At 30.3% G+C, this 12875-nt stretch overlaps 1 protein-coding gene across 1 annotated transcript in view; it reads left to right on the forward strand.

Annotated features, from left to right (window-relative positions):
• LOC117177458 overlaps positions 1-12875 on the forward strand; it is a 97416-nt gene that overhangs the window by 13727 nt on the left and 70814 nt on the right. Inside the window, exon 2 of the mRNA XM_033368164.1 lies at positions 9309-9545. Coding sequence (XP_033224055.1) covers positions 9309-9545 — 237 coding nt within the window. The remainder of the gene's footprint in view (positions 1-9308; positions 9546-12875) is intronic.

Here is a 12875-nt window from a genome sequence, read left to right on the forward strand (position 1 = left end):
TCTACGTTTGGTAACAGAGTAACTATTTAATTAAAAATTTAATTACTTTGTTAAAAATTTAACTAACGTGAATGTAAAAAAAATCAACTGTTTATTTGAAAAATTTACTACTTTAGTAAAAATGAATTTTTGTTTGTTTGAAAATTCATATCTTTCCTTGAAAATTGACCTAGTCCATTTTTAGAAAAGTAATCTTCTTGATTAAAGAATCATCTTTTAAGTTGAACTCTTTTGTTAAAAATTTATGTTTTGTTTGTTAAAGTTTCATAATTTCATTTGAAAATTTATCTATTTAACTGAAATTATAAAAGTTTGGTTGGAAATTATTTTTCTTTCATGATTTAATTTTTTTAATTGAAAATCTAACTTACATTTTTTTAACGTGAAATTTTGTATTAAAAATTAATTTTTTCTAGTAGAAAATTCAACAATTTGACTGTAAATTCATGTTTTTTGTAGAAAATTCCTCTCTTCTTGGTATGGACTTTATCTTTAATTCTTTTTGGTAGAAAATTCAATTTTTCGTTTGAAAATTAATTTGTTTTGATTGATGATTCAATCATTCTGTTGAAAAGTCGTATTTTTTGTTTGAAGAATCAAGTACTTTGCTTAACTCGATCTTTCTTGCTCGAAAATTAATATGTGTGTTTGAGAATTCAACTGTTTTGTTAAAAGTTTATCTTTTGGCAAAAACTTAATCATTTATGGTAAAAGAGTCATCTTTCTTGGTTGAAGATGAACTTTTTTTTGAAGATTCAACTTTTGGGGTTGATAATTCAACTGTCTTCTAAAAATTTCATTTTTTATTACTTAGAAATTCAACTGATTTTGATTGAATTTTAATCTTTTTTTTTTTGAAAATTTCGACCGTTGGAACGAAAATCCACCTTTGTAGATTGAACATTCAGTTACAGTGAAACTCTTTTATAGCGCCTATTTTGGGGCTCACGGTGGGTAGGAACTAACTCATTATAGACAACTCATTATAGCACCTACATGCGGCGCGGCCTCAAATCTCGAAAGGGCTATAGAAGGGAGGGCTATTGAAGAGTTTCACTGTATTTCAATTAAGTCATCTTTCTTAATTGAAAATTTATCTTTCTTGGTTAAAAATTCAACTGTTCGGTTGAAAAGTATTCTGTGTTGGTAGTTGATTGAACTGTTTTGTTGAAAATTATTATTTTTTGGTTGAAAAATCAACTTCTTGGTTTAAAATTTAACTACTTTCTAAAAAATTGCTACTACTGATTAATCATTTTAGTCGAAAATTGATCTGTTTTGCAGAAAATTCGTCTGTTTGACTTAAAAATTCAACTATCTAGTAGAAAGTCAAAACTATTCGGTTAAACATTCGTCCTTTATGGTTTAATTAAACCGTTGAAAATTCTTTTTATTTTCAAATTAATTTTTTAAACTGTATTTGAAGATTCAACTATTTTGTTAAAAACTTATCTATCGGTAGAAAATTCATCTTTCTGGCTTGAAAATGAACTTTTTTTCTTAAAATTTTAATTATTTGGCTGTTAATGAAAATTTTTGGTTCAGAATTATGTTTTTGCTGTTAATAACTCATCTTTGTGAAATTAAAAATTCGTGAATTTTGTTAAAAAAACTCTTTTTGGTTGAAAATTCAACTTTTTTGTTGAAAATATTTGGACCCTATTATTCGCCTATTTTCGTTAAAAACCACCCTAATTCCCTTTTTAAGAGAATATTGGGCTACCTTACTTTAGGTGTGGGGGTGGGGGGTATAAGACAGAAACTACTCTAGTCAAAGAAAGGGACGGGTGGGGATAAACAATAGCACAAAATTGGTAACGTAGTTTATGGACGACCCGTTTCTTTTATAAACCTCTTTAAACACAAATTTCCAGATAAGTGAAAATTGGGCGACTTTCAATAAATTACGAGGTAAATTATTGTAAAAATATTAGATCTTTACTTTTCTTTTACAAGAAGTAATCTTTCGTTATAACACGCCTTAAAACACTCTCTTCTCTTCATAAAGTCTCTCATATTGGTAAGTATAATAATAATAATAATAATAATAGTAAGATAATATTTTATGTTCACCTGTGGTTCAAATGTAAATAACGTTAGAAAGCGCGTTAGGATCCTGATCGATAAAAAGTTAATAAATGCTGGCTCCCCTTTTGCGTAACTGTATCAGAGTGAAACTTCTTTAATAAATCACTTTCCTTTTTTATTAGTCAAATTTATCTTTTTTGTTTGCCTGAAATAAATATTTAAGAACGTTTTAGCATTAAAGTGCAAAAACGCCAAGTTACTTTATATTTTTTACGCGTTTTGCATGAATTGATTTCTTCTTTTATCTGCCGTTTTGATGAATATTAGAGACTTTTTCAATAAATTCCAATTTATCTGTAACCGTCAACGATCACCACTTTTCATGTTAATGAGCGACAATGAAAACACTCAGCTGTGCGAATTTCCTGTTTTGGTGGGGGGGACACGAATTTTGGTGTTCTTATTTCCGAGGCTTTTAAGGAGAGCTAGAATATAGCAAATAGCATACTTAAGGCTTGTAATTGTTCTTTCAACTCTTGAAATCTCACACTTACTCTAATTACCCCTTAAATGAGAGAGTCAAATTATACCAATTAAAATTAATGGCGTTTGAAATTTAACTATTTCTAAAATCCTTATTCAGAGTTTCAATTTTTTCAAATTGCAAGCCTGTATAGCGATGTAAAAAATTACTTCGGGACGGTTTCGCATTCGTAATCCGAAAATTTTCAAAAATTATCGGATTTTTTTTGGTACTTTATGGTCAGATTGGAGAAAATTCCGATCCGATACGTCGAGTTCGGGTTTATGAAAATTTATCAACATATGAGTAATTTTAATGTTGAAATGTTCCAAATTACCGTTCCTGAAGTTCTGAATGTTCAAGTTACAGATTAATTAAAATGTATTTATTTACTTTTTAATTTAATTAAATAAAATTAAATAAAAGAAAAATAAAAATATTTATTAGGTAGACGGTTGCGCCGCCGTGCCACGCTGCCGCCATCTTTCTTCAAAACCGCGCCTCCGCTGATTCGAATTCAGCGCCGTCGGTGCGGCGGCGTATTGGTGCGCTGACGGAATCAGGTATATTTAAATGGTAAAGGATTTCTTCTCGCCGGATGATCCGGTGGCTTTTGATTGGTTGCGGAAATTCCGGCTACCAATTAGGAGTTAAAGTTAACGGATTTAAATAAATATTTTATGATAGAAATTTATATTTTGTTCCTGCCTATTTTTATAGTTTCCAAGCTGCATGTCAGAAAAAATATTAAACTATACCGTCACGCACGCACCGCCCTGCCGCCTTCGAGTAGCAAAAAAAGTGGCGCGTCGGCGCTCCGCCCGCCGCTGATCAAGATTGCTCAAATCGCCGCCTCCGGTTAAATGTCTGTCGGCGCAACCCTCTATCATTAGATAAAAGTTTATTTTTTAATTGTATCAATCAATTTTGTTGACTATTTCTATTTTGCAAAGCAATCAATACAAGCGTTCAGGACTTTAAGCACAATTTTTAATTTAAAACTTTAAATTAACAAAAGTTCAAAATTAAGGTTAGAGAACGGGGAATTAATTTGAAAATAAATTAAAGTTCTGAAAGCGTTCGGATTCTTGAAATTGTTTTTTTTTTCATTATCTTGCAATATTTTATGCGACGTTTTTTTGTCATTTTCATGAGTTAACTACTACTCATTTCAAGTATATACATATTTCTAAATTTTCTTGAATTCTTTTGAAATATTTTAGGGTATATAGAAAGATTCCAAAAAAATTTAACAGATTTTAGTCATTAAAAGGGATTTCGAAGGATTTTAAATATTCTAGGATGAGCGTTGAGTAATATTACGGAATTTTCCGTAAAACTAACGGGTCAAGTATATCACTAGGGCTAGTATTACGGAATGAATCAGATATCAAAAAATTTTGAATGATTCCAAAGCATTTTTAAGATTTTAGCGTATAGTTAATACTTGCAAGCAAATTTTATAATGAATTTTAAATATTGTATGGAATTCTAAAAGATTTCAAGAAAGTTTTTAAGTTATAGGATAATTCTATGCTGATTGAACGAGATCACATGAAAAGCAACATCAGATATAAAATTATAAATACATAATTTGAATATTTTGAAAAAGCTATCAAATACCGATATGGGTCTCCAGTTAAAAATAAGAGATTTTTCACTCTTCTTCCAAACAGGACAGATACGGGTAATCTGAGTTTTAATCTTGAGTTTTGGCGCTATAGAAGAGTTTCACTGTATTTTGAAAGCTTTTCAAAGGATTTTAAATATTTTACGGTATTTTAAGTTATTCCGGTATATTTTCGAGAGATTTAAAAAACGTTAAGGGATTTACTATGATTTTTTTAATGTGTGCAGTCACAAATAATTCCCCAGAATGTCGGAAGATTTGGAACCATTTTACTCGACCTATAAGGTTTTAAGATATTTAAAAAAATCCGTTGGATTTCATGCGATAGCCCCGGAATTTGAATGATTTTAAGCGATTTAAAGAAATGTAATTGAATTTGTAAGGAATTGCAATTCACTTGAATTTATTTGGAATTTACCTCGAATTCTTATTTATTTATCCTGAATTCTTTCGAATTCTCTCGAATTGCTTGAATTTACTTAAATTCGTCTAAATTTCCTCAATTCCACGGATTTTTTTTCTCAAGCGGAAAAATGATACATAGTTGAACATATTGTATATCATTTTTCCACTATGTATAAACTATATTAAATTTGTGCGCTTGGTTTGGATTTTTTTAGTTTGTGCTTAATTTATCCTTAACAGTAGTCACATTATTAATTATTTTTATTCATTGTTATTAATGCACATTGTCCACTTTTAGTCAATTTTTCGGTTTAAAAAGGTCACTCTTTACAAATAAATAAGGCTGGAACAACCCTGAGAATATTATATTTAGATTTATGATTTTAAATTTGTTTTATTCCATTTATAAAAGATATTATGTACAAATTTTACAAAAATCCAATTTTGGTAATTAAGTATGAATGGTCTGGGTAAGTGAAAAATCAGTGAGAGAAATATCAGGGAAAAGTCAGGGAACTTTGAAAATTAATTTATGCTGCCACGTGGTTTAAGTACTACTTTGAGATCGATTTATTTGATTAAATAGGTTATAGTTTGTATAGAAATTTTAGAAAAAAGACCGGCATTTGGGAATTTTAATTTCGGTTCATAATTTTTTTAATGAAAAATAACTTTTGAACGGTTGCTAGTAACGGCTCCATAGCCGGAAGATGTTCTGTTCGATTCTCGCTAACTGCACTTTTTTATGTATTGATTTATTTTAAATCTTAAGAAATATAATTTCCTTTAATAATATTCAAAATTATTTTGAAATAATTTTTTTAATTTCTTTTTTTCACAGAAAAAGTGACTTTTCGGCTTTATCATGTTTTTTCCATAACTAATTTTTTCGTTTAAATCAATTATATAAAATAAATTTGTTTGCGAAAAATGATAACTTTAAAAAAGAAATTTTTTCCATGAAAAATGGCATTACAAAATTATTATTTGCCTAATGTTTGAAGTTATAAGTTAAAAGTTCTGAAATTATATTTATAAAGATTTTCTTAAACAAAAAAGGTGCAGGCAGTGAGAATAGAACACGCAACCTTCCGGCTATGAAGCCGAAGCGCTTTTGCCTGAACAATCGGCATAGCTTCTAAAAACTAAAACGAAACTAAAATTCACAATAATTGGTGGTCTCCTCTTTTTAGTATTCAATTTTTAGAATTCCTTTATAACTAATGAAGCATTCGAAGTAAACCATGCAACCACAGGAAAAAACTGTTTCAGGAATCCTGAAGCCATAATCGTTTATTTTCTCTTTTTCTTAGCCAGTAGTCGTCCGATCCAAGAACACCTCTTCGGCAACGTCGATGACTTCCTATCGCGATTACATTATGTCACAGACAGGATGTTGTCTTCTTGGCACTATCGCTTCCGTAACTAGTGAGAACTGTCTTCGACTTGTAACGAGCTGAAAAAGCTTTTCGTTTCGTAATTGAGACATTCCTCTGAAACACAGGAATTTAATTTCGAAATTCGATCAAATTGATCGTATAAGTGATTCTTGTATTATGTTTATATAAATAACCAATAATAAATATTTCCTTTTGGACGTGTGATAACAAACAACAAATCAATACTGGCTGTATGTGTAAAAAAAATTGTAGCAGGGTGTCTACCCGATCGGGAAATCGAGAATAGTTGGAAATGACCGAAGATGTGATTCAGTTACGTGGATTCCTCTCTCGATTGTAATAATATGCAAATTAAAAGTAAATATTTAATAAAGAATTATAATTTTGAGTTTGGGACACGGAATTTCAGCAAAGATATCATTTTTATAATTGAGACTGGGAAATCCCGTAAAGAAATATAATTTTGACTTTTAAATAGGAAATTGCGTAAAGAATTATAATCTTGGTATCGGAAATTGCCACAGACTTATATTTTTGACTTTGGGACAGGGATTTTTCTAAAAGAATGATAATTTTTACATTATAACAGGGAGTTTCAGTAAAGAATGATAAATTGACTTGGAACAGTGTATTCTGGAAAAGAATTTTTATTCTGAGTTAGAAGAACAGAATTTTCAAATATCCACGTTCTAAGTCAAAATTCGTCACAATGTTAAACTTCCATATTTTGGAGAAAGGGAGTTACCATGTTTCTGAATGATAGAATATTTGAAAATTCAGCAGTGGAATATGAAGCTGTTAAAAATCCAAGATATTTGAACATTTTATTTTCAATAGTTGTATTTAACAACAATTGAAGATTTAATTTTAAATTTACTTCAATTTTCAACTGATAATAATGCAACTGTTGAAATTCGAAACAATTTTTATTTTTACTGTTGAGAATTGATAATTCAACAACCACCACTGTAATTTTGTGATTGTGAATTCTCTTTCGTTAAAAGAGTTTAGCTCGAGAGTTTAAGCGCATCTACGGCACGCGACTGATGGCAATCGCAACTGTAATTTTTTGATTTTTAACTCTCTTTTGTTAAAGCTCTTTCGGCTTTAACGAACACATTCTCATCACGTATCTCGCGCTTCGCACTCGATTTTTTCTAACATGTCAACTTGTATTCTAATCTGCGCTGAAACATGTCTTGTGTTAATAAATTTCTATCATTACAATTCATAATATGCATAAAAATTAAATCATACTAATTCTTATTTCCTTGTTTTTATAATTTTTAAAATGTTTAATCTTGATCTTTACGATTAAATGAAAACTGCTGCGCATCTGAATAGGATCTAATACAGGAACCTATATAGGCTCCTATATAGGAGCCTATATGTACTTTTTCGTCTTTTCTGTCCTTTTTCAAACAAAAAAATTTATTTTTAATCTTATTTTTTACGGTTAAAAGAAAATATACTCGTCTTATCGAAAAATGATTAATAATAAATGTATAGATCTTTTTAGGCGAACAACTTTTGTCTGTTAATTTTAGTTCATACCTTGTGTCGTTTTTTCAAAAAAATTTAATATTTTCATTTTGAATGTTATTTTTTACGACTAAAGCAAAAACTCCGTGTCCTATCAAAAATTATAGTTTCTTTTTGGATGAACAAGTTTTGTCTCACATTTTTTCGTAAGATCAAATTTGGAATGTTCAACTTTCTTCGACCAAATTAAAAAAGTTGTTATCATAATCCTGTAGGGCTTTCAAAAAGCAATGTTTTTCTTATCTTGACCTTCTTTTCATATCATGCGTTGTTTGGCTTAAAATGTTCATTTTAGTTTTTGTTTTTTTTTTTTGGATTTTGAAAATGCTCTAACTCTGATAATTTTCTTTTTGTATAAAAAAATCATGGGGATAAATTTTTTGAGTTTCTGACTACTATGAGAAACTGTACATAGAATTTTTAAAGCTTGAAGAAACGTGGTTTCAAAAATTGTTGGTACGATCAAATTTGGAATTTTCAACTTTTCGACCAAATTAAAACATTATCATAATCCTGTAGGGCTTTCAAAAAGCAATGTTTTTCATCTCTTGACTTTTCTTTCATATCATGTGTTGTTTGGCTTAAAATGTTCATTTTAATTTGTTTTTTTGGATTTTGAAAATGCTCTAACTGTGGTCATTTTCTTTTTATAGAAAAAAGTCATGGGGATACATTTTTTTAATTTCTGACTACTATGAAAAACCGTACATAGGATTTTTAAATCTTGAAGAAACGTGGTTTCAAAAATTGTTGGTACGATCAAATTTGGAATTTTCAACTTTTCGACCAAATTAAAAAAGTTGTTATCATAATCTTCTAGGGCTTTCAAAAAGCAACGTTTTTCTTTTCTTTTTTTTTTTATATCATGCGTTGTTTGGCTTAAAATGTTCATTTTAGTTTCCTTTTTTAGCTTTTGAAAATGCTATAACTCTGGTAGTGTTTGATTTTTCGAAAAAATTCATGAGAATACATTATTCAATTTTTTGAATACTATGAATAACCGTACAGAGAATTTTTGAATTTTGAAAAAAGTGGTCTCAAAAATATTCAAAATGTGCCCACTTTTTTAATTTTCTTCCAAAATGGCGGGCTAACGAACTTGACCTTTAGTTTAGGACACTAAACGAGTGTACCAAAGGACAATCTAATAGATTAATTTTTTCCAAAGTTATCGTGATCACAGGCAGACATACATACATATATACATACATACATACATACATAAATACATACATACAGACATACATACAGACCCTTTCGTAAAAACCTGTTTTTCGGATTCAGGGGGTCTCGAAACGTGGACATTTGACAAAAACTGGGGGGTTTCAATTTTACACAAATCTAATACCTTCTCTGATGAAAATGTAAAAATGAGGCAATTCAATTTTGAGTTTGGGTCCTGATTTCAACGCCCTTTAGAATATTTTCATCCGAATTTTATATAATAAGCACTTAGATCAGAAAAAATCAACCAGAGTTTATTAACTAGAATTTTCTACACATATCAAACATATTTTTTATTAAAAAACCTAAACACTTTTTAACCAGATGCGTCTAGTAACTTTAAATAGAACTTGTTTTGAGTTTAAGTTCAATGAGAACGTCACGTCCTGAAACGGTACTTTTACGAAGCTCCGGCTGTTACTTACTATTCATCGATGACAAGTGCTATTGTCACCGTAAGCGTTTGTTAGCGGTTTGTCATTGCCATTATACTTAAGTACGCGAAAGTACCTGGATTCGAGCTGTGACACTGATGCACGCATGTGTGAAATTGCAGGTGGGCATGGAACGGGTTGCGGTTACCCAGGGGCTCCTGCACACAGCAGCGTTCGATTTACAGGTGTCGATACCGATGATGTGATCGACGAGGAAGAAATTTTGCTCAGGGATTCTTATTTTCCAAAAGGATCAGTTGCTACCTATTCCTGCGAGAGGGGGTTTGAACTTCTTGGACCTGCGCGAAGACAATGTCAAGCGGAAGGTACCTGGACACCGGAAGGCGTGCCATTTTGCGGTGAGTGCTCTAATTTCTTATGTTAATACTACATTTGTTCTGTGTTTTGAAGACACTTTTTAAAACGAGTTTCATTTATTATACAGGTTACAATATAGTACAGAGAGTAAAAATTCTGATATCAACCAGTTAATACCAGTTAGGCTACTTGTAGACTTCTGTGTGCAAAAATCTTCTGGCACTGGCCTGAACCAGACCAGAAACCCTCTGGCTTCCAGGCTTGACACTGACCAGATTTTCTGACCTGGGCCTGACCAAAAATATAACTTTGTTTTTGTTAGCCCCAGGCCTTTCCAGACTTGGAAACAAAACATTCTTGAATATAAGTGTATTTAGCTTATCAGCGTCAAATCTGGGCCAGAGCAGATTGTTAAAATGATAAGGAAAAGTCTTGTTTTTATAGTATGCAATTTTTTTCTATCATTTTAAGCACCCTGTAACTTTTTCGAAATATGTCCAACAAAAATTTGGTGATCGAACTTATAACTTTCTTTGGTCTTGGATAGCTGATCAGCGTCAGTCCTGGGCCAGACCAAACCTTCCAGTTAAAATCAGATCTGGACAATATCATATCTTCCAGACTAGACAGTCTAGATAAAGCCGAACCTGGGCCAGACCTGACACCAGGCTTTAAACTTTTCCACACGGGTAGGGTGGTCCAAAAATAAGATACAAACATTTTTTCAAGCTAGAGAGGAATGATCAAATAAACTAGTTCTCAAATATCATAAAGTTAATTTTAAATTGTTTGAAAAAATTAATAATTTTTTTAACCAACTGTTATCCCCAGTAAATAGTGAAAAGTTATCATTTTTCGGGATGGATGCTACAGTTCATAAATGTTATGTGTTATATTTTTTTATTCAACATATTTTTAACTTGTTTAAATAGTTTCTCTTTCTACAATAATTTATTTTTACCACAAAATTGTGAAAAGTTAGTATCTTCTTTACGTAATATCGCAATGAACTAATATTGAGAGTAATATTTTTCTGGTTAGGACATTTTGCAATTGTTTAAATACTTTCCATTCGTTTAAACATTTGTAAAACATTTGTAAAAGGCAGTGTGAACATTGTTTAAACTATTAATAATAATCATTCACTTGTGCCTTTTCATTGGAATGGTGGAGAAAATTCTAGTTTTAACGTATTTTTTACACTATGCTCGTTATAAATCAGTATTTCCTTTTTTCATAACTAATTAAAACAACAATTATTATTTTAAACAATTAAGTTAATTGTTTAAAAGAATAATTTTTTTAACCATTTGTCTTAGTAAATTATAAACAGTTGAAAAATAGCTTTGAATAATCATTTATGCCAAAAGAAGGTGTCGAAAACTGGTGCTTGGCAAACATTTTGAATATAATTTCTATTTTTGATATCTTGCGGCATTTTCCGGGCACATTACAAAGATATTTTGATGTCAAAATAAAAAGTTATTGGATTAGAATTTTCAGGGCTTTACATTTTTCAAAAGCTCTATTTAATTGTTTTTTTTTAATGCTTGCCGTTTAAGACTATTACAGTTTTGATAGCCTCAATAAAAAATATTCGCATTTTTAGCGTTTAATATTTGAAATTTTTCACGATTAAATTTTTTCAAATACAAATTTTTCAACTCCCAAATCTTAAGTTAAAGATTTTTGAAGATTTGATGTTCGAGACGTTTTTTCGTTTAATTTTTAAAGCTCTAAGTTTGATTCAGTAAAATTTTAACTTTTCTTAAATTGGAATTATGCAGTTTTAAACCTTTCAAGTCTCAAGTATTTTTAGTTCGAACTCACCGTTCATAAACTTATAATAACTTAATTCATTTTGAAAGGCTTCATTCAAAACATTTCGATTTGAGAAAGTTGAGTTTTAAACGTTTGGTTTCGAAATATTTTTAGCTTTATACATATACATTTTTTGCCAGTCTTTCCACTTAAGTTGCTCACTTATTATGGCTAGTTATTAGAAATTTTCTTTCAATCAATCATTTTTTACTAACCATTAGTGAAAAGGCTTAGTGAATTAATTTGTTAAACGGAATGGTTTTTTTTATTAAAAATTTGATAATATATACTATTTTTAAACTACTTTTTATTACACAAATCTTCTTTTGATTAAGAATTCTATTCAAGTGTTTATTAATATGATATATGAGTTCTAGGATATTTGTTTTGGTCTATAGCTTTTAATAGAGTGCACATATAAAGCACGTAGAAGTAATTTACTTTCAAAGTAGAACCTGCCAAAACTTTTTCCAGGGTCAAGTTTTTCTTCTTTTTTATTTAAATCTTTAAATCCAATAATTAGAAACTCTCCAGGGAACAGGGTTCCCTGGAACAATTTTTTTTTTAAATTAGTTTTTAGCTTCTTAGCAAAGATATCTTATCTTACTTTGGGCTAATTAGATAACATCTCGAGTCTACTCTTCTTCAATACTTCGTTTTTATAATATTTATAATCTTGATTGATTTTTCTCAAAGGAAAATTACATGCATCACGCGAAAGTTGATCATTAAAGAATATATAATATACAATATTTGTATATATAAATTCTTAAATTTTTTATCCGATCTATTTAGAAAATTTTAATATTATTTTAATATTAAAGAAAAACAAAATGAGAGCGGAAGTTTTTATAAGTAGATAGTTATTATTAGCGGCATTCTATTTAATTTTATAATTGGTTATTACTCACTCTCTCTAGTATTTTTCTTGTTCGGTCGCAATTTTCAATGCCAATGTCACAAAACATACACTTTCTCTCGAACTAAAGAGGTCTTGGTAATTATCACAAAATACTAGGCAGTCTGATAAGTACCTGAAAATTCTCAGAGATGGCATTAGTATTCACTAATGTGAACCATTTTCGTCGAGCTTGATCCTTCAAATGACGCCTGTCAAAACTTCAGCCATTTATGTTTACGCATTTACAAGTTACAGCACTGAGAAGCGACTAACTTCCGAGTTTTTTTTTAATATGGAAAAATCTGAGTTTCGAGTTTTGATCAAACACTACTATCTTTGCAAGAAAACGATATCCGAGACTAAGGCCAAGCTGGATAAGTATTACCCGGACTCTACACCGTCGATTGGGACGATTCATAAGTGGTTTACCGAGTTTCGTTGTGGCCGTACCAACACAGTTGATGCTGAACGATCTGGGCGCCCAAAAGAGATCACTACACCAGAAAATGTCGAAAAAATCCATGATATGATGTTGAATGATCCCAATGTGAAATTGAGAGAGGTAGCTAATACTGTAGGCATATCATTGGAACGTGTGGGCAATATCGTGCATTCAGTTTTGGGCATGAAGAAGCTCTGCGCGCGATGG

Source organism: Belonocnema kinseyi, chromosome 7 (assembly GCF_010883055.1).
Source record: "Belonocnema kinseyi isolate 2016_QV_RU_SX_M_011 chromosome 7, B_treatae_v1, whole genome shotgun sequence".
NCBI classification, from domain to species: domain Eukaryota; kingdom Metazoa; phylum Arthropoda; class Insecta; order Hymenoptera; family Cynipidae; genus Belonocnema; species Belonocnema kinseyi.